This window comes from Panthera onca, chromosome D2 (assembly GCF_046562875.1).
Source record: "Panthera onca isolate mPanOnc1 chromosome D2, mPanOnc1 haplotype 2, whole genome shotgun sequence".
Classification (NCBI taxonomy): Eukaryota; Metazoa; Chordata; class Mammalia; order Carnivora; family Felidae; genus Panthera; species Panthera onca.
Window position 1 is genome coordinate 72,502,249 of NC_138349.1, and position 24,986 is coordinate 72,527,234.

General features: G+C 45.0%; 1 protein-coding gene across 5 annotated transcripts in view; it reads left to right on the forward strand.

The window, feature by feature from the left end:
- Positions 1 to 24,986, forward strand: part of DISC1 (DISC1 scaffold protein) — a 359,999-nt gene that overhangs the window by 275,658 nt on the left and 59,355 nt on the right. For all 5 annotated transcript variants that reach the window (XM_060642825.3, XM_060642818.3, XM_060642819.3 and 2 more), the window contains one exon: positions 3,892 to 3,952. In XM_060642825.3, coding sequence (XP_060498808.3) covers positions 3,892 to 3,952 — 61 coding nt within the window. The remainder of the gene's footprint in view (positions 1 to 3,891; positions 3,953 to 24,986) is intronic.

The window sequence follows — 24,986 nt, forward strand, 5'->3', positions numbered from 1 at the left end:
AAATGTGTGCAAGGCATTTTAGGCTGGCTGACTGGGAGATGGGTCAGGATCCAGTATTTCAATGCAACATCCTTTGCGGGTGGTGGCCTCCAGGCAAGTGGAAAGGCTCATCAAACTGCCTGGGTGTTCCTGTGTGGGTCCTAACTACCATAGTTATTTCTGAACAGAAGCATGAATGTGGCAGATACCCGGATTACTTTTAAACATAAGAATATGGCTTTCTTGTCCTCAAGGGAGGTGCTGTGAATTTTTGTCCTTTGGAGGAAAGGTGGCATCGCAATGTAATTGTAGTTACATATGATCACCGCGGGCTTCTTAAGTTACTCTCACTCTGTCAGTGACATCATCTAGTCTCGTGGCTTCACACACCAGTGCCTTGCAAATGTCCATCGGCACGCCAGACCTTTTCTCGACTCACATAGCCAACTTCATACTTGACATCGCCACCGGATGGCTCATAAACTCAACGTTATCAGATTCCAAATTGGACTCTTTTTAAGCTTCTCAATTGCTTTTATCGCTTCCAGCTTATTGAGGTATAATCGACAAATAAAATTGTGTAAGATATTTAAAGTATACAACGTGATGATTTGATACATGTATGCGTTGTGAAAGAAGCCCTCCCCCACCTCCATCTGGTTAATTAACACATCCACACATATTTGACTTTTTTTTTTTTTTTGGTGAGAACATTTAAGTTCTACTCTCAGCAAATTTCAGTCTGAGATTGAACTCTTGCTCATCTCCCCAAACTGGTTTCACCTGCATTCCTTCTCCCTCGCTTCATGGCAACTCTGTCTTCCAGTGGTTCAAGGGCAAAAACCTTGTAGTCATTCGCGATGGGTCTCTTTTTCACACTCCTGAATTCAATGTATCAGGCACTCCTGCTGCCTCTGTCCTTAAAATATATCTAAAACCTACCTCTTATCACCAACTCCTGAGACACCATGGCCTCGGTCCCGCCCCGTCCCCTTGTCCTGGATGATCGCTCTAACCTCCCTGTGTCTCTCTGCTTCTCTCGTGTCTTCCTAGAGTCTATTCTCAACAGAGAAGTCATGAGCCAGTTTGTGGCCTTTCTTCTCCAGTGTTTTCCCATTTCGTTCAGGGCACGCAAAATCCTGACATGGCTTTCCAGTAACTACCGCTATGTAACGAATCATCCACAGACCTAATCACTCAGAGCCATTTATTGTGTGTACAAATTCTGAGAGTCAGGCATTTAGACCTAGAGCAGCAGAAATGGCTGGTCTCTGTTTCCTGATGTCTGGGTCCCTCAGACTCTATGGCTGAAATTATCTGAAAGCTTGCTCACTCACATATCTGGCTGTAAGTTGAGACCTTCACCTGGGCTGTCAGCCAGAACACCTGTGAATGGCCTCTCCATGTAGCTTGGGCTTCCTCACAACATGGTTGGCTGGGTTCCCAGTAGGAAGAGCCAGGCAGAAGCTGGACCCTAGCCTCAGAAGTTAAAGAGCATCCTTCCTGCCATTCTCCACTGGTTGTAATGTCATAACCTGTTCAGATTCAAGAGGAGGGAGACAGATTTCACTGCTTGATGGGGAGTGGCCAAGTTCTGGACTAGTGTGTGGGACCAGGAATATGACTGTGGCCATGTGCTGGAAATGTGATCTGCCACAGTGGCCTACATGATTGGAGTTGGCCTATTTCTCTGCCTCTTTTTCCCAGAGAACATCTCCAGATTTTGCTGGAGGACTCACATATGTTCCTGCCCTAGTATCTTTAGACTGGCTGTTCCTTCCCTTTACTGTGCTCCTCCCAGTATGGCTGCTTATGTGCTCCTCTCCACCCTCTTCATGCTTTAACTCAAATGTCACCTTCCCAGTGGTGCCTGACCACTCTGCTGCCCCGTTCTGATCCCCTTCTCTTGCTTCGTAGTACTTACTACCTTTTAAGTATTCTATGGAACTTTTATGTTAATTATTACCCGCCCCTACCAGAATTAAGCATTACATAAGCAGGAATCTTTATTGCTTCTGTTCACTAAATTACCCCCTGGGCTTAGAACAGCGCATGGCACAAAATAAGTATAGAATGTGAAACAGAGCATTTCTGGTTGGGACGTTCTGAGTTTTTGCAGTACGTGCTCCAGAAGAACCAGTGAGCAGATCTCAGCTACATGGAACCATATCACCACAACTTATTCCCCATGCTAGCATAGTATCTGCCACATAGTAGGTGCTGAAAATAAATATTTAGCTGATTTATTTGGAGAAAAAAACTCAACACAGCTTAACTTGTGAATGAGACTGACATAAATCAACACGATAGGACATCAACTTAAATAGTTGCTTTCATTGCGTACATTTCTGTTTTTATCTATTATGAACTGATGAACCAGAACTTTTGTTTTAATTTCTGCATAAATTGTTTTTTTAACGTTTATTTATTTCTGAGACAGAGAGAGACAGAGCATGAATGGGGGAGGGGCAGAGAGAGGGAGACACAGAATCTGAAACAGGCTCCAGGCCCTGAGCTGTCAGCACAGAGCCCGACGCGGGGCTCGAACTCACGGACCGCGAGATCGTGACCTGAGCCGAAGTCGGCCACTCAACCGACTGAGCCACCCAGGCGCCCCTTAATTTCTGTATAAATATTTGGCTTCTTTTTGAGGAATTTCAAGGTACGTTTTCCAGTTCCAAATATACCCTCTGTCCCCCACCCTTGTACATACATGTTGGCAAAAATAAGATCCCGAGAGCCCTCTAGGCAGAGGCTCAGGCAATAGGACTTCTGCTTTCCACATCCCCCAACTTTAGAGTGTCATGCATGAATTACCTTTGAGAATAAAGGGTGAAATGAAAATAATAATAGGTGTGCCTGGGTGGCTCAGTCGGTGGAGCATCCGACTTCAGCTCAGGTCACGATCTCACAGTCTGTGAGTTTGAGCCCCACGTCGGGCTCTGTTGTGACAGCTCAGAGCCTGGAGCCTGCTTCGGATTCTGTGTCTCCCTCTCTCTCTGCCCCTCCCCTGCTCATGCTCTGTCTCTCTCTCTCTCTCAAAAATAAATAAAAACGTTAAAAAAAATTAAAAAAAAAATAAAGTCCACCTTAGCAATAATAACAGTGATGATAGAAATGGCAATAACATCAATGACAGCTGCCATCTGTTGGGGGCTTCTCTGCTGCCACCTGCTCTTCTGGGCACTTCATATTCACATTTCCGTCAGCGGTCACCTTCAGAGGAAAGCACGTTCGTTCCCCAGAGGAGGAAACAGGCCATCAGGGCTTGCCCCAAAATGTACCAAGTTTCTTTTTATTGGTAAAGTGCCTCTTTGATCCACGGAAGGAATAACAATCATCTGTTCCTTCAACATTTGGTGATTACGAGGCTCTGAGTTTCTCTCGAGGAGCCCGCTGATCTCCCAGCTTTGGAAGCCAAGCCTCTGATGTCAGCTACTGTCAGGATCACGTTTCCATGCGTTCCTCAGTTAAAGGGGCCGCAATCCCATGCTACTACTGGTGAGGTTTTTTTGCTTCGTCCATAGGACGGGACTTGTTCCTCTTTCTGGTCTTTTTTTCATACTCTGCAACCAAGCTCTTGGCCACCAGGTGGGAAAGGGGAAAACGCACAGAACACAGCGGCTTCCATTCCAGACACCAAATGAGCTGTCTTGCCAGATACCACGCGCGGCCTGGTGACCTTGCCCCCTGGCTTCATCTCCGGCAGAGATGCTGAAGGCCTCAGAGCATTTCCAGCACCTCGCTCCAGGCAGCCGCCTCAGTGCATTCGAGTGTTTTCCAAACCTAGGATGTGATCATCGCTATCGGCCTGACGGCGATCCTTTGGGTTTTTGGCTTTTAGTCGAGCATTTTTGGGTTGTGTTCAATCTTTGCGTACAATTGCATCAACTTCGGGTTTTTGTGTTGCAGAAACGAGTGTGAAGGAGAATACTACGAAGTACATGGAAATCCTTGAGGATAAACTGCGTAGGTAAGGAGAAGAATTTCTACGTTACAGACTCCATGGTTCATCTGGATTCTTAATTGTAAGGGAATTTAGTGAGAGCAGAGAAAAAGGCTAGCCCATTTGGGGAATGAGTTGACAAAGAAAAAACACACCTAAAGGAGCCCTTGGAATCCTCTAAGAGGATTGAAGCAGGTGCCATATAAACATCTCCTAGCCCTTTTCTCCTCTTTATAAAGAGTAAATAGATTAAGATGTTTTAAAAGTGGGGGAGAACGCAAGTTAGTTTCCATGTTCCATAAGAAGAATGTTCTTTGCCATGTTAAATTCCAAATTCATGCCTTGGGTTGTTTTTTTTTTGTTTTTTTTTTTTTTTTAATTCTTTTCTTTTTAATGTCTGAAGCGGGTCTTAACGGATTTCGACCCAGCTTATACACGTTTTGGAACAATGTAAGAAATACATATCTGAGGTTCTGTTTTGAATCCCGAATCAAAACCAGCGTGAAAATTTGTGGCCGCTTTTTTTTTTTTTTTAAACCCAATTAGGAATTGAGATTTGAGAAACATTATGGATGTTGCAGCGTGTCAAGATGTTTCTCATTTTTGTGGATGTGTGCTCATGAAAATAAATCCCAGCCACCAGGATCTGTTCCTAATTAAGGAAACAAGTATGAGAATGTAATGTGTACTTTCTTCCCTGGGAGTCACTTAGCTTTATGGAGACCGTTTTGCTACTATTTTGGAAATTGGTAAATAACTCTTTAAACACACTATGCCTTAAAACTTTGTCAGCTGAGATAATGCCATTGGCAAAATACTTCTCCCTTAAGGGATTCTGGGAGGGGCTGCCTTGCTGAGTTCAGTTCTGCAGGGCAAGGAAGGTACTATGGGATTTGTTCTAAAGCTTGCAAAACAAGTTCTTCCAACTACTGACTGATAGCTCCCTGCCTCCAGACATGGAGAGGCTAGACCAAGGTAGTAAGTAGTGTGGGGTTAAGGAGGGCATGCAGGTATGGGCATCCTCGAAGGAAATGTCTCCCCTCCTTGGAAAGGAGGATATTCATCTGGGTCAGGTGCACTGCTCTGAGTCCGGCCTCCCCTCCCCCGCACGTTCCAAGGCACGTTTCAGCACATGCCTTCTTGATCTTATCCTACCATGTTTAGCCATAACCACCACACATACCGTTCGTTCCGCTAGGTTACTGGGCAGCAGGTTGGAATTGTAGGAGCTTGGGCGTTGGTAGAGAGATGCCCATTTAAAATGCAGCTTTACAGGGGCACCTGGGTGGCTCAGCTGGTTAAGCGTCCCACTTTGGCTCAGCTCACGATCTCACGGTTTGTCAGATCGAGCCCCAAGTCCGGTTCTGTGCTGACAGTTCAGAGCCTGCAGCCTGCTTCACATTCTGTGTCTCCTTCTCTCTCTGCCCTTGCCCTGATTGTGCATTCTCTCTCTCTCTCTCTCTCTCTCTCTCTCAAAAAGAAGGAAATAAACATTAAAAAAAATAAAAATAAAATAAAATGCAGCTCTGCAGTTTATCCAATTCCCTCACCTCCAGTCAACATTCACCGTCAGCCTCTGTAGCTGTAAAGCTAAAGGAAGGTACCTGTCCTCTGGAGTTAAGGTGTGGGTTTTACCGAACAGCAGGGAAAAAGCCCTCACCTAGGTGGCAGTCAGAAAATTTTAGTTCCCCTCCTCCTTCTGCTGCTCCTGACTTTCTCTCGCCTCTTCACTGGAACTGAGTGAACAGACATGCCCAGAACTCATCCTTTTCCCTCCAAGCCAGCTCCCCTGCTTTGTATCCGACCCAGAGAACGGCCCATCACCCACCTGGACCAGTCCTGGGACCTGAACCTGGCTGCCTGTGGGGCATCACCAACTCAAGCTCACTCCCCGGGCCCTCACCTGCCCCTAGGAGTCACAGAGTCCCCTGAGTCCTGCCAGGCGGGCCCCTTTTGTGTCCTCAAGCCCACCTCCCCCTTCCCCTGCTAGTATGGGTCTGTCTTCTCCCACTGAAGGACCATAGTAGCCACTTTTTGATTTTCTGTTTTGTGTTGCCCTTCCCACTCCATTCTCCAAGTGGTCTTGAGTGAGCATCTTAAAATACAAATTTGGTCATTGCACATCCCTCTCATCTTAAGGATGAAGCCTGAGGATAAAGTGTGGCTCCTCACTCTTCCAAGTGGCTTCTGTGTGTCCTTCAGCAGCAGCATCCGTCATCACCCTGCCACTGTCCTACTCGTACTGATTCTCTTGTGTTTCTCAATGCTACTGTGCGTTTTTTCCGGTGGAGACACTAATTTAGACAGGGAAATGGTCAAGGGAAGTATTGGTCCGGAGAAGTATTAGGTTCAGCCGTGTGAAATTACTGGTATTAGATCACATTGACCTAAGGAGTCTCAACCCAATATGTAGGGATTTGAAGTCATCTTCAGGAGGGTCAGAAGCTCTGGCCTGAGACTGGCCAGTGTCCTCGCCATGGCACGCTGGCATATTGAGCACACTTGCTCTCACCGACCCCCCCCCCCCCCCCGCAGGTGCACCAGTGGCTGCCCCCCCTCCCCACCCACCCCAGCCTCCACACCAACTCTGCCTCCAGCTCCACTCCAGCTTTGCCCTTGCTCTACCAGCCCCCCCACCCCCCCTGCTCTGCCCCGCCCCTCTTCTACTCTGCCTCTGCTCCACCCCCTGCTCTGCCCCCTCTCTGCCTGTGCTCTGCCTCCTGCTCCGCCCCCTCTCTGCCTCCTGCTCCGCCCCCTCTCTGCCTCTGCTCCGCCCCCACTCTGTCCCACCCTCCCTTCATTTGTCTACATCTTTTCATCCTTCAAGTTTTAGGTGTCTCCTCTTTGAAGACTTCCATGACTCCCGAAGACTCCCAAAATGTGCTTTTGCCCTGAACTCTTTGCTTTCAAAGTGCTTAACAACAGGTAGTGCAGATGTCTGCCTTGTTCAGAATGTGTCCACCGTGATCTGACGGCGCTGAACGGTGTTAAGGGTACCCAACAAATACTTGGTGAGTTAACGGTTGAGTGAATGTAACGAATTTACAGGCACCGCAGTCCCATCTTCCGTCATCTTCTGCCTCTCTCCCTGCCTCTCCGGCCATGTGGACACGGGACTCACATACATTCGTCACTTAGGCTCCTTCAGCAGCCTCAAATGACCAGAGTGGTAGCTGCCCCATCCTAACAGCCTGCCTCTCGAGGGCCCTTTCCTTTGCTCTTTTAAGCTGTCAGGAGGCCTGGCACAGATCTGTTTGAACTGGCGTCACAGCAACACTGGACCGGGAGGGAAAGCGGCAAGCAGCAGGCAGAGTAGCAGGCAGAGAGGCTGGGTGGATCTGCAGGTGTGCACAGGTGCCTCAGAGCAGGAGGCCAGACTGGGTGCTGGGGAAGTGTGGTCACGTCAAGCTCTCTCCCTCCTGCAACGGAACCGTCCTCCCCACCGGGCCTGAGGAGTGATCCTGTACAGTCCCGGTTCTTTCCCCGGAGAACCGACGTCTTGAAACACAAAAGCAGTTGTCGGGGTCCGAAGCGGTTTGCGTCTTGGTGGCCGCTCAGTGAATACTGCAGGATGTTGACCAAAGCAAGGCAATAGTTGCTGACAGAAGTCTTTGTTACTTACTCCAACCATCTGTAGCATCTCTTGGTCTTACCGGGATTTCAAAGTGAAAGTGGCCGAGAACTGAATAGATCGCTCATTTCCCAGTAGAACGTATAGAATTTGTGACCAGTGCAACAGCGAGATTTGGATCTGGCCAGTCATGATCCGGGAGACAAGTCTAAAAGACAGTATCTTTGTTACCATCTGAGTTTACGCTGAGACGAAAGAGGTTGGGCTCAAGGTCCCACTCTCTATCAAGAAAGTCAAGTGAATAAGGAAGTTAGGAAGTATCCGATTCTTATCTGCAATTCAAAGGGATACCTGCATAGGACAAAACACAAAACAGGCAAATGTTAAATGGGGGCTTTTAGTATATATTCAAACAAAGATTTGCCTTTTAATGATCTGAGTTAAAGAAAAAAGAAAAGAAATTCCCTTCTAAATTTGAGTGCTTATAAAAATTCAGAAGGTTTTTCTTCAAAATGTGGTTTTAACCATGGTTTTGTGTGCTATCAAACAGTTTTTTAAAATTTTTTAATTAAAAAAAATTTTTAATGTTTATTTTTGAGAGAGAGAGACAAAGTGCAAGTGGGGGAGGGGTAGAAAGAGAGACAGAGACAGACAGACAGACAGACAGGCAGAATCTGAAGCAGGCTCCAGGCTCTGAGCTGTCAGCACAGAGCCTGACACGGGGCTCGAACTCACCACCCCACCAACCGCGAGATCATGACCTGAGCAGAAACCGAGAGTCAGACACCTAACCAACTGAGCTACCCATGCACCCCATTATCAAACTATGTTAAAGCTGCAAAATATTTAGGGGCACCTGGATACCTCAGTCAGTTAAGCGTCCAACTTCAGCTCAGGTCACGATCTTGTGGTTTGTGGGTTTGAGCCCCGAGTAGGGCTCTGTGCTGACAGCTCAGAGCCTGGAGCCTGCTTTGTATTCTGTGTCTTTCTCTCTCTCTGCCCCTCCCCTGCTCATACTCTGTTTCTCTCTCTCTCTCAAAAATAAACAAACAAACAAACAAAAAAAGCTGCAAAATATTTGATGCACTTTAAAGTATATCAATTATGCTATTTTACATCCTCAGGATACCTATTTAGTCAAGTATAATTATAAATAGATAGTGAAGTTATGTATTTGTAAATTATATCCATAGACTCTATTTCATATAATGTATGTGAGAATAAATATAGACATATATAAATATACATGGATATGTACACATACACATATAAACACACAAACTTGCAATTGAGAAATAAACATATTTCATAATTATTCTACTTATTTTGAAAATTCTCTTTTAGTAACAATGCATTGATTGGAAGTCTATGGATCAGAAAGAGGTAACATTCTCTCCTTTAATATCTAACCTTACTATCAGGGAGTGACTTAGGCACTGGGGAGAATACGGCTTACCATTTCTGTATGTCGGCAAAAGGCAGAGACCCCCAACATTCCTCTGGCAAATACACCTCGTTCTCCACAAGAAAATGAACTGATGAAAAAAATAATCTGAGTTATAAGTTAGATGCAGGTACATTCCTATTTCCCCTTGTACGAAGGAGAGATACTATTTGAGGATTTTTCCTTGCTCACGTGTTTCACGGATGTTCCTCCTTCCCTTGTCTTAGCTGGAAAGGCAGGAGGATGGGGGCAACCAGACTGACATGGCCATGTGACAGACCCGGTCCCCTGGTGCTTTCCTCTCTATTCTCACTGTTACATCTATTCATCCTTAATGATCAGCACAATATTCCTTCTCTATAAAGCCTTTATGGCCTTCTCCTGCTTCCTTCTTGGTACCGACAATGGCAGCCACTACCGACAATTTGTTGCAATGATTTGTGTCTGAGTCTATTAGGCTGTGAGATCCTTGAGAATGGGTTCCATGCCTGACTTGCTCTGTATTCCAAGTGGCCGGCTTGCTGTTTGGCATGTGATAAACGTTCAATAAGATTATATTTAGTGCAAGAATGAATGGCTAAATAGCAATTGGATCTGGAGACTTTATTTTTAACTATTAGATTTAAAAAGTTAAGGCGGCCTAAGAAGATATAATGCCCCAGAAATCCATTCGTCTTGCCATCAAATCTTAATGGCATGTAATAGAATAGAACAACAACAACAACAACAACAACAATCTACTCTTAAAGAGTTTTCCCCTCTTAAAGAGTAAGAATAATCTTACTCCCTCAGATTTATTGTTTCCAGAGGTTAAGAGTTAAGTGTGATATTTTGGCCTGGCTGATTTTCCCTTGTGGCTAAACCTTGCTTTAATTTCCATTGTCTCAATGATTACATATTCTCTGTTAGCGGTCTTTCCCAAAGACTCAAAAGAAATAGTCAAAAGTTGTATGGATGGGTTACCTTTTTTACTGACCATGTGTTATATCTCTAAGCATGGTGCAGGAGAAATTAATTGTTGTCCAATGGCAAACTTGTGTCTCTGGCTAGTGTGAACCAAACCCTCCACCCTATGGCTATGAGTAGTGGTTCCGTTTAACCTTGTGGAATCTCTTCTATGTGTGACTAATGCGAAACGGTCCCTTCTTTTAGCATCTCTTGGTTCTATTGCTATCTTTTTTTTCTGCAGTTGAATATGAAACTTTGTAAGTACAGTTCACTGGATTATAGGTTATTTTTGTTTCCTTGTGCTCTTGTGTGTTTCTCGAGTGTTTTTTCCCCTTTGAGTACGTATCATATTTTTGTAATCAGAAAAGAGAAAAATCATTAAAATTTGTTTTGAATATACAAGTAGTTAGATACCTTCTTAGAGGCCCTTCTTAGCTTTAGAAAGAACTATCAAACACTCATCATTTGCATCTGAATTTACTTTCAATTTTGGAGACTGATATATTTTTCTAAAGCGGATTTGGTTCTTTTTTTTTTTTTTTTTTTTGAGAGAAATACAGAGAGAGTGTGGGCAGGAGAGGGGCAGAGAGAGAAGGAGACAGAGAATCCTAAGCAGAGAATCCCGACACAGGGTTTGAACTCACAAACTCATGAAACCGTGAGATCATGACCTGAGCAGAAATCAAGAGTCAGATGCTTAAACAACTGAGCCATCCAGACACACCCTTAAAGGTGATTTCCTTCTTTTTAAAACGTTAATGATTAGTTTCTAATTATCTTGAAGTTTTCGTATGGACAACTTGGTGGGAAATGGTAGTGGGGTGAACTCACTCTGCTAATGAACACCTAGTGGGAGTGAGCAGAGAGGGAGAGTCCTGGTGGCTTCCTACCTGGACCCCCTACTAGCTCTCAGCTTGCCTGTGTGAATAGCTCTGCCTTCTCGCCAGAAGTCAGCGGAAACTGAGAGTCAGACAGCTTACCGGAGTTCGAGAGTACCTATCTGGCGAAATTGTATTGACCTTCTATGTAAGCCAGCACAGCGTTAAAACAAGAAGGATACGCAGAAGACTAAGGCAGTGTCCCTGCACTCAAAGGGCATGCCATCTGGAGGGGAAGCAGCATTGTACACAGAACTGTGTCTGGTATGGGGACAATCTCAGACATGCCTCAGAGACCAAGGTCTGTTCCCCCTTGCAAGGCTCTCAGAGCCTGTCAGTCATGACCAAGAGCAAGTGTTGATGACCGATTGCCCACGATGTAACGAAGATGGGAATCACAGCTGAGGATGTGCTCTCTAAGGCGCTTGTTTCTGAAGCAGCTACTACCCACACTTGGGTGTGGGAAGAACATTCTAGAATTATATTTTACTTTTTCATTTTACCCATTTACATTTTGTCCTTGAAAACGGTCTCATTCTTGAAATGTTTTAGATGTAGTTAGTATTACAGGTACACAAGTTGTGAAACAAATACTAGGGTGCAGGCTCATGATTTTCATTACCGATGAGTTCAGACATAATAAAAAATACCCGAGATAGTGCCGAAGACAGTATTCCTTTACTTATTTTCTAAAACTGAACCAGATATCACATTTAGGATCCACCCACCCCATCCAGCAGCTGTCTTTGTCTCCGCATCCACAAAGGAAAAAGGGAGTTAATTCTACGAGGGAGGGGGCAACACTGAGACTGCACAAAGACGATGAAAGAGGCAGGGCATGGAGACTGAGGGGGCAGGGTGAGAAAATGCAGAGGAGAGGGGATTTAAAATGTGGTAGCAGCTATTGGTGACTTGGGGGGAGAATTCAGGAACTTTATTCAGGTGTATGGCCCTTGGCGGCATAATGGCTGAAAGCCTAAGAGCCTGCATATCCTAGGAGTGTATTCCAAACTTGACCAAGCAATGCTAGCTTTCATGGCAGGCTTTGGAGGCTTGCTCACCCCGAACAATGAATGGAATTCTTTGAGATCCGGCACATAATGCCCTTTATGCCAAATTATGCAAGGTAATTTTGAAGTTCCTGTGCACCTGGAACAATCCATTTTCAACCCATATTGAACTTATTTCAAAAGCTGTTGAGGGAAATGAATGAAAGAAATGGCAGCCGGTGGATAAGCAACTGGCTGCCATGGGAACCCCCTCCCCCCTCTTGGCACAAAGAAAAGGGAGGCAGACACACGTGGACACCTCCGTTTGTTTTTTCATACTTTCTGTTTCATTGCTGACATCTGCCTTCCTCCTCGCTTTCTTAACGGGCACACGTCAAACATGTTACTTCTCACCCCCAGACCTCGCTCCTTCACAGCGGGCTCGGTGCCTTTCTCGCGGCTTCTGCGCGGCCTTGACCCCTTTTTGCTTTGCCTCTGCTGTTCTCGGAAAGACGGAGATTCTCAGCTTCTTTCTTTCCCCTCCCTGATTTGGCGTGATCCTCCTACATCCACCTCCATTCCTCGCTGGGGGCTGTTTCTATCAGCTGTGTCTCTCTCATTAGCAGGCGACTTTTCATCCCTGCCTGAGAAGCAGGCTGTCTATTGAGTTGAACCCTGTCTGTCCTTTCAGATTTTATTTAAGTAGACGTGGCCCCCAGTGATTTCTCTGTCTTCTGGCTCCTCTCTTGTCTTCTGGCTACCGCATGCTTGCTGTTTGTTCACACTGCCTTTTAACTGTCCGTGTCCCGCCTTCTCACCTCAATTGCCCACTCAGAGTTAGTTCTCCAACACAGGAAATACTTGTAACTTCATCGGTCGGTTGATACCTTTGTTAGCAAGCCCACACTTCCCTTCTAAAACCAGACAAATTGATCCTACGTATCTATGCAGCCGACTTTACGTTTTCTTTTTTAACGTTTATTTGTTTTTGAGACAGAGAGAGACAGAGCATGAATGGGGGAGGGTCAGAGAGAGGGAGACACAGAATCTGAAACAGGCTCCAGGCTCTGAGCTGTCAGCACAGAGCCCGACGTGGGGCTCGAACTCACAGACCGTGAGATCATGACCTGAGCCGAAGTTGGCCGCTTAACCGACTGAGCCACCCAGGCGCCGACCTTTAAATAACACCGTTTGAACCGCGCTGGTCCACTGTGCTGGGTTTTGTTTTGTTTTTGTTTTTTGTTTTTGTTTTTTATAAATCCAGTACAATACTGTTACGTGTATTTTCTCGTCCTTCGGGTTTTTTTTAAATTTTTAAATGTTTATTTATTTTAGAGACAGAGAGAGAGAGAGAGAGAGAGAGCACACACGTGCGCACAAGTGGGGGAGGGGCAGAGAGAGAGAGGGAGACACAGAATCCAAAGCAGGCTCCAGGCTCCGAGCTGTCAGCACAGAGCCGGATGTAGGGCTTGAATCCATGAGCCTTGAGATCGTGACCTGAGCTGAAGTCAGACACTTAACCAACTGAGCCACCCAGGCACCCCTCTTCCTTACGATTTTCTTAATGACACTTTCTTTTCTCTAGCTTACTATAGTGTAAGAATTTGGTATAGAGTACATAAAACATACAAAATATGTGTTTATTGACTGCTTTTGTTATCAGAAAGGGTTTCAGGTAACAGTAGGCTATTAGTAGTTAAGTTTTGGGGGAGTCAGAAGTTCCATGTGGATTTTCAGCTGTCCATTGTTCAAGGACCAACTGTACATAGAAAGCCTTTATGAAAATATTCATGAATGGATTTTCCCACTTTTGAATTTGGGGGCAATATGGCCATATTGTCTAATTTTCCAAGAGAAGCAATGATCAGTGATCAATATAATATGTCATCGTTGATTGTTTACATTTAATTTTAACTTCATTTCCTCTTATACCAGAAAAACCTTAAGCATACTTAAAATAATAATGCTTAAATACATAAAGGCAAACATGCAGAAAAAAATAATACATAAAATATAACAAGACAGCATGAAGTTTTAAAAAGTAGGGGGAAAACAGAAGGAAAAACAAAGATAGGGAAAGTATTGGTCACATTTATATGGAATTGAGTCTGCATGTAGTAGTTTACTAGAAATGGAATTGAGGATGACTGATTATTCTATAAAACTAAGTTACATTTTTTATGTGTATGTAGATGGTGTCATTTATAATAAGCCTGTGGGTCTACATTTGCCTTACAATTCACTATAATACTTTCCAGTTTCCAAGAACTCTAGTAATCAGTTTTTGCTCAGAAATAACTTTTTCCCCTGAAAGGTTCAGTTATGATGAATTCAGTTTCCAGAGTACTCAGATCAGTTGAAAAAGGCCTCCACACAGCTCTTCAGAAAGAGGAAGAGTTCCTGCCTCTAGAAACCCAACTCCTCCAATGAGGCATCTTTCCTTCAGGGCTGCCTCTACCTGAGTTCCATCTGGCCTCTACCCCTGGTCCACAAAGTGGGGCCAGAACCCACTCTTTCCTTCTGGGTGCACCTGCCAGCAACGCCCAGAAACAGGAGTTAATATAATGGGTCTCCCTCCCCCAGAGTTATTACCATAAAAACAATCCTTAAACTCTCTCTCTGTCTTGACAATGATAACGAACCCGAGACATTTCAATTTTTTTCAAGTTTTTGTTTCAATTCCAGTTAGTTAATATACAGTGTTATATTAGTTTCAGGCATGCAATATAGTGATTCCACACTTCCATACATCACCTAGTGCTCATCACAAGTGCCGTCCTTAATCCCTACCACCTGTTTCTCCCATCTCCTCCCCACCCCCCCCCCCCAGCCCACCCCTCTGGTAATCATCAGTTTGTTCTCTATAGTTAAGTGTCTGTTTCTTGATCTGTCTCCTCTCTCTCATATTCTCATATTTCGTTGCTTTTTTTTTTAAATTTATTTATTTATTTTGAGAGAGAGAGAGAGAGTGAGGGAGGGAGGGACACAGAGAAAAAGAGAGAATCCCAAGCAGTTCTGCATTCTCAGTGCAGAGCCCAAGGCAGGGCTCGATCCCACTAACCACGAGATCATGACCTAGGTCAATATCAAGAGTCAGCCGTTCAACTGACTGAGCCACACAGGCGCCCCTTGTTTTGTTTCTTAAATTCCACATGTCAGTGAAATTATATGGTATTTGTCTTCCCCTGGCTGACTTATTTCACTTAGCATTATACTCTCTAGCTCCATCCATGTTGTTGCCCATGGCAAGATTTCATTCTTTTTTATGGCTGAATAATATTCCATTATACATGTATACCACATCTTCCTTATCCATTCATCAATCAGTGGACACTTGGGCTGCTTCCATATCTTGGCTATTGTACAGAATGCTGCTATAAACATAGAGGCGCATGTATCCTTTTGAATTCGTGTTTTTGTATTCTTTGGGTAAATACCCAGTAGTGCTGTTACAGAACCAGGCTGGATCGCTGGTGGAGAAACCAAGCGGCACTCAGAGATCTTGGTGGATCGGAGTTTTATTTCATACCAGCAGGCTCAGAGGAGACAACTTCTCCAAAGGTCTGAGTCCCCAGCACAAGCACGGGGGACAATTTATCGTCTGTTACTTACGCATTCCGCATTAGTAGTAATTTGGCCCACGAGGCAAGTGGGGCAGGAAGAAGAACCCGGAAGGGGAGTCTTCGGTCGGGGACTGGAATTTCCCTATCAGTCCTGTTGACCATCTTGTAACAGATTTTTCCCTATCAGTGCAATTGCTGGGTCATAGGGTTGTGCAGAGTCTGCAACCAGATTGCCTCGGTTTGAGTGAGGCCGCTTTTGAGCCGTGGGCTGCCATTAGGTCAATAAGTCCCTTCAAGATCCAATTTTCTGTTATGAAAACGGATCAATAATAGAGTAAGAGAAAGAATGTTTCTCACATACATTAAGGGCGTAATAAATGCTAGTTATTATTACCTTAGTAGCAGCTATGACACCATAAAAATTAGGAAACCCAAATTATACATTTTTAAAAAAACCCTAATTTTATTAAGCCAGAAGAGAGCCCCTTGTCTTCCTGGTGAAATTATGGGGAGAAGAGAGATGTTTGCTTGTAGTTAATGGCCTCCACTAAGAGTCTGCCAACCCTTGTTGATTACCCAAACACCACTCTGTCTGCTGCCTGCCTTTAGCCAGCTGTTAGCACCTCCTGTAGCGGGTGGAGAGGGAAAGAAAGGAGGTAATTGAGTTGTTAATGGCTATGACAAAGGTTTAGAGCCTCCTGTGGTTTCGGGACCAAAACGTTAAAATCCTGGAGCAAACTTCTGTCTTTAGAACCAGTCTGGCCAGTTCTGGAGTTTTTGAGACAGAGAAAACCCAGAGCTCAGGCTGAAAAGAATGTACCATTTCTTCTCTGATTCATAGAACTCCAAGGCACCTCATCTTGACCCTCTGTGGAGCTCAGGCCACAGTCGTCTCACTTTCAGGGATAGCATTTTTTGAGGAAAGTGGCTCCAATACACTTGCTCCTCTCCTCTGATATTTTCCTTTGAGGAAGCAAAAATGTTGCGTGGGAGAAGGCGGTGACAGAAGGGAAGAAGAGAAAGGAAAACAGAAGCCCTCTGGGCTTGTCTGGTGACGGGCTTCAAAGAGGGAGGTCTTAGTAGGGAGAATCTGGGGAGCAGAGTGACAGGGTACAGGGAGAAAACAGGTTTTGATTGCCAGGTCAGAACTGAAAGGTGGGAATACCTGTGAGGAGGTCGTAGTCACCTGTCATCCCTGTCTTTGTCATTGATACGTTAAGGCTTAATTGGGAGTGGGGCTGTTTTTAAGTAGCCTGAAAAGCAAACAGGAAAAAAAGGATGACCGTGATTTTGACTAAGAGAATAGAAAACAGACAAGAGATTGATTATAATTCAAAACAGAAGGCTCTGCTGGCAGATTCTACTGTGGTTTGTGCAGCTCAGCCCAAAGTTTCTCTGCTTTAAACCTGTGATATGATCACTCTGTCCACTGAGATCAATTAAGAAACCAACCAATTTCCAAGGAGGCTCAAGACTTGGCCAGATGCCCAGTGATTCCTGTTTCTTTATCCTGTTTCATTTAGGTGACTGAGAGACAGACATTCAGTTGTGATCACTAGGTGAGACTGGCCAGAGGTGATGTCCACCACTATCCGTGAGCCTATGCGGCCATTGGCCCGCCAGATGAGCCAGTGTGCTTCAGAGTGTGTGCATTTCAAGGTGCCTGTCACATTTTTTAAAAAGCAATTATAATTAATCAATAGGGAATGTCCAAGCTAAGGGGAATTTTGCAAACTCAAAAGAAACCATGATAGCTTGAGTGTTTTTGGTGCCTTTTGGCAGAGAGTTGAGAAATCTTAAAGAAAAATTAATTGCTGTATCAATGGAAACCCCAGTAGGTAGATATCCAATTTGTCATTAATTAAAATGAGAACACTTTTTAAGAATTCAGGGAAGCATTGTCAAGATTGCATGATAGTTTAATTTGCTAACATGGTATGAACCTGTTAGCTTCAGACACATGATTAATACAAGCGAAACTCCTCACGGAATGTTTCCGATGCTCACTTCCAGCATGCTGTCATTTTTAAGACTTCGCTCAATGCCCTTATCTCACTTTACGTGAGACGCCAGTTCTGCAGCAGCCTTGGAAAATGTACGTTAGACAAAATATCACATACATTTTCTGTGACTCATTTTGCTCCTTTTTCCTCCCCACCCGGCCACCCCCCAGCCAGCCTGAGTCATAGAACAGCTGTGTGAACATTAGCTAGGAAGCAAGCAGAGAGCTGCAGACACTTTCTGTGCTGGGTTGCATCTCATTATATCTGGGAGCTCACACCAGGATGGGCTCTAAATCCCTTATCACAACTGCCTCAGGCGGAAAGCAGTTTTTTTCGCCCTGTTGTTGCTGATGTAAAGATGACATTTCTTGAGCTGGGAGAATTTTATGTGACCGCATTGTATGCTAAGCCTCAAAAGATAATTCTGTAGCTCCCATTCATCACAAAAACAGGGTCTTTTAGTTGTGTTTCTTTAAAAAAAAAAAAATACCCTAAAGAAATTGTGAAATTATTTAGTGGCCTAAGGAGGAGAAGAGAGTCACCAAGATGATGACTTACGACAATTACACAAAGCAATTTGAGTTATTATTCTATAAATGAGTTATTATTCCATAAATGGGAAAATAAGCGAATGCCCTGGTTAGTTAGATGTGTTTCACTGGTGCAGATTGGTCACGGCGCCATATACCTTCCTATTCTGTAAGTGAACTCAAGCCCGCCTCTTTTAATTGATGCTCTGTCTCTAGAATGTTCTTGATCTATTGCCATTCAGTGGAGTTTCCTTTTGTTTTGATAATGGTGTTTGTCCACTCTTGCAGTTACGGGATGGAAATTGTTCTAGAGTATCGCTTTGGTGCCAGGGCCCTCGTTAGGGGCTCGTTCTTGTGGTTTACTGGAGCGTGAAGGCGGAATGTATTTCTGTAAGTCGCATTGCCCTCCTGCTTGCCAAAGGGGCAAGGTCTCACCTGGAGTTATGTTTCATCTGCTTCTGTAAGTGTCTATGAATCCTTTGCGCTACAAGGGTTTAGTCAAGACTAAACAAGTTAGTCTTGACTAACAGTTCAACTGTACAGCTTCGGAGAGAATTTGGTCCCATGTTTGTTTTCCGGGTTGTCGGCATTTAGACCCTTCTAGAGCAGCTGTGACGATGGGAGCTTAGCTGAGTCTCAAGCTACTCTAGTCTTAATCTAGGAGGAAAGAGTCTTCTCGGGGACAGACACGCTGAGAGATAGTCTCGTGAAAGCAAACTGGCCAGGGTCTCTGTGCCTCGCTGTCCAAGTCTGACTCCTGATAACGCCCCCGGTACCTCGTGACGTGAGGAATTTGGAAGTAGACAAAGAAAATGGTGAATGCTGTGCCAACCTGTTGCTGTCGTAGTCTACGCTGAGGTATCAGCACCGTGTGAACCCAAGAGGAAGAAGAAAGAAGGAAAGCGGCTAGAAGGTTTGGGAAAAGCAGACAGGCTGCCCCAGGGAGCTGTGGCGATACGCCCCTTGGAGGGCACGTGGGCCCTAGTTCCAAGAGAGCCCTGTCGGCCCCCCTCAGCAACCCACCCTCAAGTCCCTCACAATCATTCGGTGGATCCTGATCAACTGTAACTGGAGACAGTGAGGAAAACCAAGTCAGTGTCTCGCGCTTTCGGGGAAAACTAAGTAAATATTTGGGAGACATCCACTTCTTTACTCAAAGGTCTAAAAGCAGGAATTCCTGGGGCAGGGATTGGCGGTCAGGGTAGGGTTTTCCAGTGCCTTCAAATCCACCACATTGATGAGGCTTTTCGGGGGGTGACAGTGGGGTTCGTGGGGTCCAGAGCCGATGGTCGAGAAAGAATTCTTGAAGATGTTCTTGGTGCAAAAAGTTGATTTTATCAAAGCACGGGGACAGGACCCGTGGGCAGAAAGAGCCGCCCCTGGGACCACGAGGAGATGCTGGTTATACGCTATGGAGTTGGGGGAAGTTAAGTCCAGGGGAAGTTTCCAGTGAGATTTTCCTATGCTAAAGACTCACAGGATATTGGAGGCCTAGCTGTTGCCAAGCTAAGGTTGTTTTTCCCTCTAGCAAAGCATTAACATTAAGACAGTGGGGAGTTCCTGGGGAAACTTTAACTCTGCCAGCCTCGAGTATCTGTCAGTGGGCTGCAGGTTATAAGGAAATTTAGTTCTGTCTGCCATTTCCTTCTGCCTCTGTTTCCCACATCACCATGGAGGGGTGATGGAGACTTAAGTCCTGCGGGACTATGAGCTCTATCAGTTAACCATTCGTTTTCCCCCTCTCCTTTGTTCTTGGGCAGCCAGGAGTGCCCGAGGAACCTCACACACATCCCACCTGGTGCGGGTAGAGGGTGTTTGCACCTGTCAGCTTGCCTCATGCTCCCTCATCAACATCACACGGATCGTGGTCACTGCTGGCCTGGTTTCCACATATGAGAATGGGCGGCTTTGGGGATGTGATTTATAATCACCGTCAACAGCCCCCTCCCCCCCCCCCCCAGACCCCCCTCCCCACCCAAAGCATCAGTCGATTTCTCTTGCCCGTTGAGGTCCTGTGCGTCTTGCCCGTCCTACATCTGCCCTCCTCCACACCCCAAGCAAGGGAGTTAGCATCTCCTTACCAACAGAGACTGCGAGATTCTGGTTGGGAGCCAAGCATCTGTTTGACAAAATAGTTGCGTTAATAACAATAACAAGGAGACACTCTAGACAGCACTCAGTATTTTCAGGGCTCAACGGGTCAAAAGCTAGAAAAGCCGGCTGCTTAATCACTGGCAGGCAGGTTCCATCATGGAGGACCTTCCTCACCCCCACCCCAAACTAGCCCTTTTAATGGCTGTTTCGGTCGTTCTGATTTAGTAGTGGGTTTTTTCATTCCCTTACAGATTTAGGTGTCAATATCTGCAGAATGGTATTTCCTGCAGCTGTAGCCCTCCAGCTGCCATCTTCATGGCCCACAGGCCAAGCAGAGTCAAGTGGATGACAGCAGGAGAGAAGCGTGATTCAGGGTCTGTAGGGCGCGCGTTCGTGTGCGCGAGGCCGACCTGCCTGTGGTCTCAGGGTGGCCCAAGCTGTCCTCTCTCCCTGCATGTTCAGCTTCTGTATCTCCTCAGAGTTTTGGTTTGATTGAACAACAACAAAACGGACCCTAAAACCACACCACGTAAAATGAAGCAGACAACCTTTAAAATCAACATTATCGGTCCTTTTCCTATTAGACTATTTTATTGGTCTTTTTAAAAATTTTCTATTTTTTATTTTTGCAAGAGAGAGAGAGAAACACGAGAGGGGAAGGGGCGGGGGGTGGGGGGAAGGCGCCGAGGATCTGAAGCAGGCTCTGTGCTGACAGCAGAGAGCCCCATGTGGGGCTTGAACTCATGAACGGTGAGATCATGACCTGAGCCAAAGTTGGACACTTAACTGACTGAGCCTCCCAGGTGCCCCTATTGGTTTTTTTTTTTTTAAGTCAGGATGTTATAGAGCCTGGTCTGGATCACCCAGTAGAAGAACCAAGCGGCACTCGGAGATCTTGGGAGACAGGAGGTGTATTTTACATTTTACAGGGCTCAAAGGAGATCAGTCTCCAGAGATCTGAGCCCTGAGCGTAAGCGGAGGGAACAATTTATCGTCTGTTGCTTCTGCATTCCAAATTGGTAGTAATTTGGTGCCCTGGCAAACGGGGTAGGAAGAACCGGAAGGGGAACCTTCAGTCGGGGACTAGAATTTCTCTATCAGTCTTGTTGGCCATCTTATAACAGACGTTTCCCTATCAGGGAAAATAAATATCATCCCTTATGTTCAGGTCCTCGGAAAATGTGAAAAATGAGCCGAATGAAAACCTGGTGACAGACGTTGCTTTACCAACCCCCTCATATCCACGTGGATTTTAAGGGAGAAACTTGGGTCCCCAGTTAGGCGGATGCTTCTCTCTTCTTAACTCCCGTGATAAGAAGCCCAAGAAAAACCTGGGCATATTAGAAGGGAGGCAGCACGATTAAACTTGTGTAGCCACATTGTCTTGTCAACCGATGCGTTTTTTTTTGTTTTTTTTTTTTGCCAGCTTTTAAAAGTCCAGTCTACGGGGTGCCTGGGTGGCGCAGTCGTTTAAGCGTCCGACTTCAGCCAGGTCACGATCTCGCGGTCCATGAGTTCGAGCCCCGCGTCAGGCTCTGGGCTGATGGCTCGGAGCCTGGAGCCTGTTTCCGATTCTGTGTCTCCCTCTCTCTCTCTGCCCCTCCCCCATTCATGCTCTGTCTCTCTCTGTCCCAAAAATAAATAAAAAACGTTGAAAAAAAAATTAAAATAAAACAATAATAAAAAAAAAGTCCAGTCTAGCATTATAATAAAATGAACTGGTAATGCCAGTCAATCTATGTTATCATTTTCTTTAAGAAATTCATTGAGTTATTTGAAAAATACTGCAGCCTTAGCTGATCAGTGTACTTATTACGTGTGTACACAGCCCTCTTTGGCTCACTGTGGGTCCCTCTGAAGTGCCGTGACCTTTTTTGTTTAGTTTATTTATTTTGAGAGAGAGAGAGAGAGAGAGAGGACAAGCAGGTGAGGGGCAGAGAGAGAAGGAGACAGAATCCCAAGCAGGCTCTGCACCATTAGCACAGAGCCTGATGTGGGGCTCGAACTCATGACCTGTGATATCATGACCTGAGCAGAGATCAAGATGCTTAACCGACGGAGCCACCCAGGTGCCCCTGAGGTGCTGTGACTTCTGTGACAGGAGAGGCCAGGCCAGCAGGCACTTCTCAGTCCCCTCCCTCCACTGCTTCCCTGGGAAGCCAGCGTTCCAACTGTTTTGATGCAAAGGGTTTAATAGGCTTGCGAGTCCCAGTTCCAACTACATGGGAGACTCCAGGGCCTCAAATGGACTTGAGACATTTCAGTGCACAGAGAAAAGGAGCGTTTTTTTTTCTTTCTTTCTTTTTTTTTTTTTTTAAAGTGCCGATTATTTCGTAGCCTCTGGGCATCAGCCCGGACTCCAGCTTTAAGCCCCACGAGGAGCCTGTTGCCACCAGTTAGCAGAAAACACAGTGCTTCTGAAAAGGAGCCTGGCACAGAGTAGCACGTACAAATTTGTTCGTAAAAGAGTGAGTCTGACCTTCCTTGCGGCTGCTTCAGAGGAAGAGGTAACTTTGGGGCAGGAAAAGGAAGTTCTCCCTTCAGTTTACATAGGATAATGAGAGTTCTGATTCTTCCATGTTGCAGAATAAGCCGGGAACAGAGGCATTCATCCTGCGGGAAAGGACTAGAGAAGATTTGGAATCTGAGAGGCCAGCCATTATTCTCCCAGGACAGAGATTTCTTTATAGCCTCCCGGTTGGGCTTCACAAGATCGCTCTGGCTCTGAGTTGCTCATTATCTGGGGGAGACCATCAGAACAAAACAGTCAAACAAAGACAAGAGCTTTTTAAAGTGGAATATGGGTGATTCAAATAGGTTCTAAATACTAGTGTCACAAATGCATTTTAGAGGGTTGCGGTAATGAGGATAGAGACAGATTGAGACATTTTTCAAATGTTTGTTGGAAAGCTGGAAAGGACATGCAATGATAATATCGAGCTAACCTTTATTAAGAGATACTATGTGTCAGATAATCCACTAAATGCTTGAAATGGATTATTTTACTTAAGCCTCCTAGTAACCCAATGAGATGTAAGCTCCGTTATTAACCCAAATATATAAGGCAGCTGGGGCTCAGAGAGAAGCAGCATGTTGCCCAGATCCCACAGGGAGTACTCTTTGGGTATCATGGTCTATTTCAACCTCCCTCAGAGCCTCTATTCTCCAAGACCAATGTTGGTACAACATTCTGGAGTTGGGTATGAGCCACATGTGTGAAACTTGAAAACTGCATCTTAAAAATAGACTTTTTGGGGGGGACGCCTGGGTGGCTCAGTTGGTTAAGCGTCCGACTTCGGCTCAGGTCACGATCTCGCGGTTTGTGAGTTCGAGCCCCGCGTCGGCTCTGTGCTGACAGCTCAGAGCCTGGAGCCTACTTCGGATTCTGTGTCTCCCTCACTCTCTGCCCCTCCCCTGCTCATGCTCTGTCTCTCTCTGTCTCAAAAATAAATAAAACATTAAAAAAATTTTTTTAAAAATAGACTTTTTGGTTTAAATCCCCTCAGTAAGACTTAGAAAAAACCTGATTACTATGAAAAATTTCACACATGTACAAAACCAGAGAAATTATATAATGAATGAGGATAATGAGTCCCCATGTACACATCACACACATTCAACAATTTTCAACACGTGGCAATACTGATTTCAGCTATACCCCCATCCACCCTGCCACTGTAGTAGTTTCTTATTGCTGCTGAAATGAATGACCACAAACCTAGTACCTTGACCCAACGCACATTTATTCTCTTCCAGGTCTGGTGTTCCGAAGTCCGTAATCACTTTCCCTGGGCTAAAGTCAAGGTGTTGGCTGGGCTCCTCCCTTCTGGAGGCTCCAAGGGGAGAATCTGTTTCATTATCTGTTTCAGCTGCTAGTGGCCCCCAGTATCCTTGGCTTGTGGCCCCTTCGTCCATCTTCAAAGCACATCACTCCAGTCTCTGCTCCTGTCATTACACCTCCTTCTCCTCTGACTCTGATCCTTCTGCCTCTCTCTTTTGAGGCCCTTTGTGGTGACATCATCGGGCCCGCCAGATAATCCAGGATCATCTCCCCATCCTAAAGCATTTAATTTAATCACATCTGCAAAGTCCCCTTTACCATATAAGGTAATGTTCATAGGTTCTGAAGCTTAGGACACGGATATCTTTGGGAAGCCATTATTCAGCCTACCACACCCACCCCACCCCCAACAGGAAGATTTGGAAGCAAATCTGACATTCTATTTCATCCATAAATATGTCAGCTCTATCTTCAAAAAGAAAAAAAGACTTTTAAAAAGTAATACCCTTATCACGCTTAAAAACATTGACAAGACATTCTTGCTATTAACAGGTACCCAGTCAGTGTTCAATTTCCCCTAATTTCCTCATGATTTTATTTTAACAGGTGGTCTATTCAAATTTAGAAATGTGTTTTAGGTTTCTTTTAACCACCAGGTTCTCTCTTCTTTTACTTTAGTTGTCTGTTTTTATTGTTGAAGAAACCAAGTTTTTTATCTGATAGATTTGGTCTGATCGTGTCCTTGTGGTCATTGTCATGTTTCTCTTTTCCACATATTTCCCACAAACTGCTAGTTAGATCTAGAGATTTGATTATACTGAGGTTTGATTTTTGTGGTCAAGAGGGCTTCAGTGTTGTAACTTTCTACTGAATCACGTAAGGAAGCAAAGAATAGCTGTTGTCTCTCTCGTGTGGCGTTGAGCTTGATTGTTGGGTTCAGGTGTCTAAAGTCCTCCCCTTTTGTACCAAGTTCCCTATCAGCTTTTTTTTTACCTACATTGGTGATTACTGACTGGCTTTGTTATTTCACTAGTGAGTTTCAGAACAGTCATATTCGAATTCCATCACTGTCCTCATTATTTTTTTTAGCTAGAATTCTTCTACAAAAAAAAAAAAAAAGAAGAAGATTCCTTAGGTCATTTTAATGGGGGCTTGTGGGCTGTGCAACCTGGGGCTCTAGCAGGTCTTTGTGACCAAAGACCAAAGTTTGGCGCAGGATGGCACAGAATTCAACAGTGTTGTTTTTCCAAGGAGATGTGT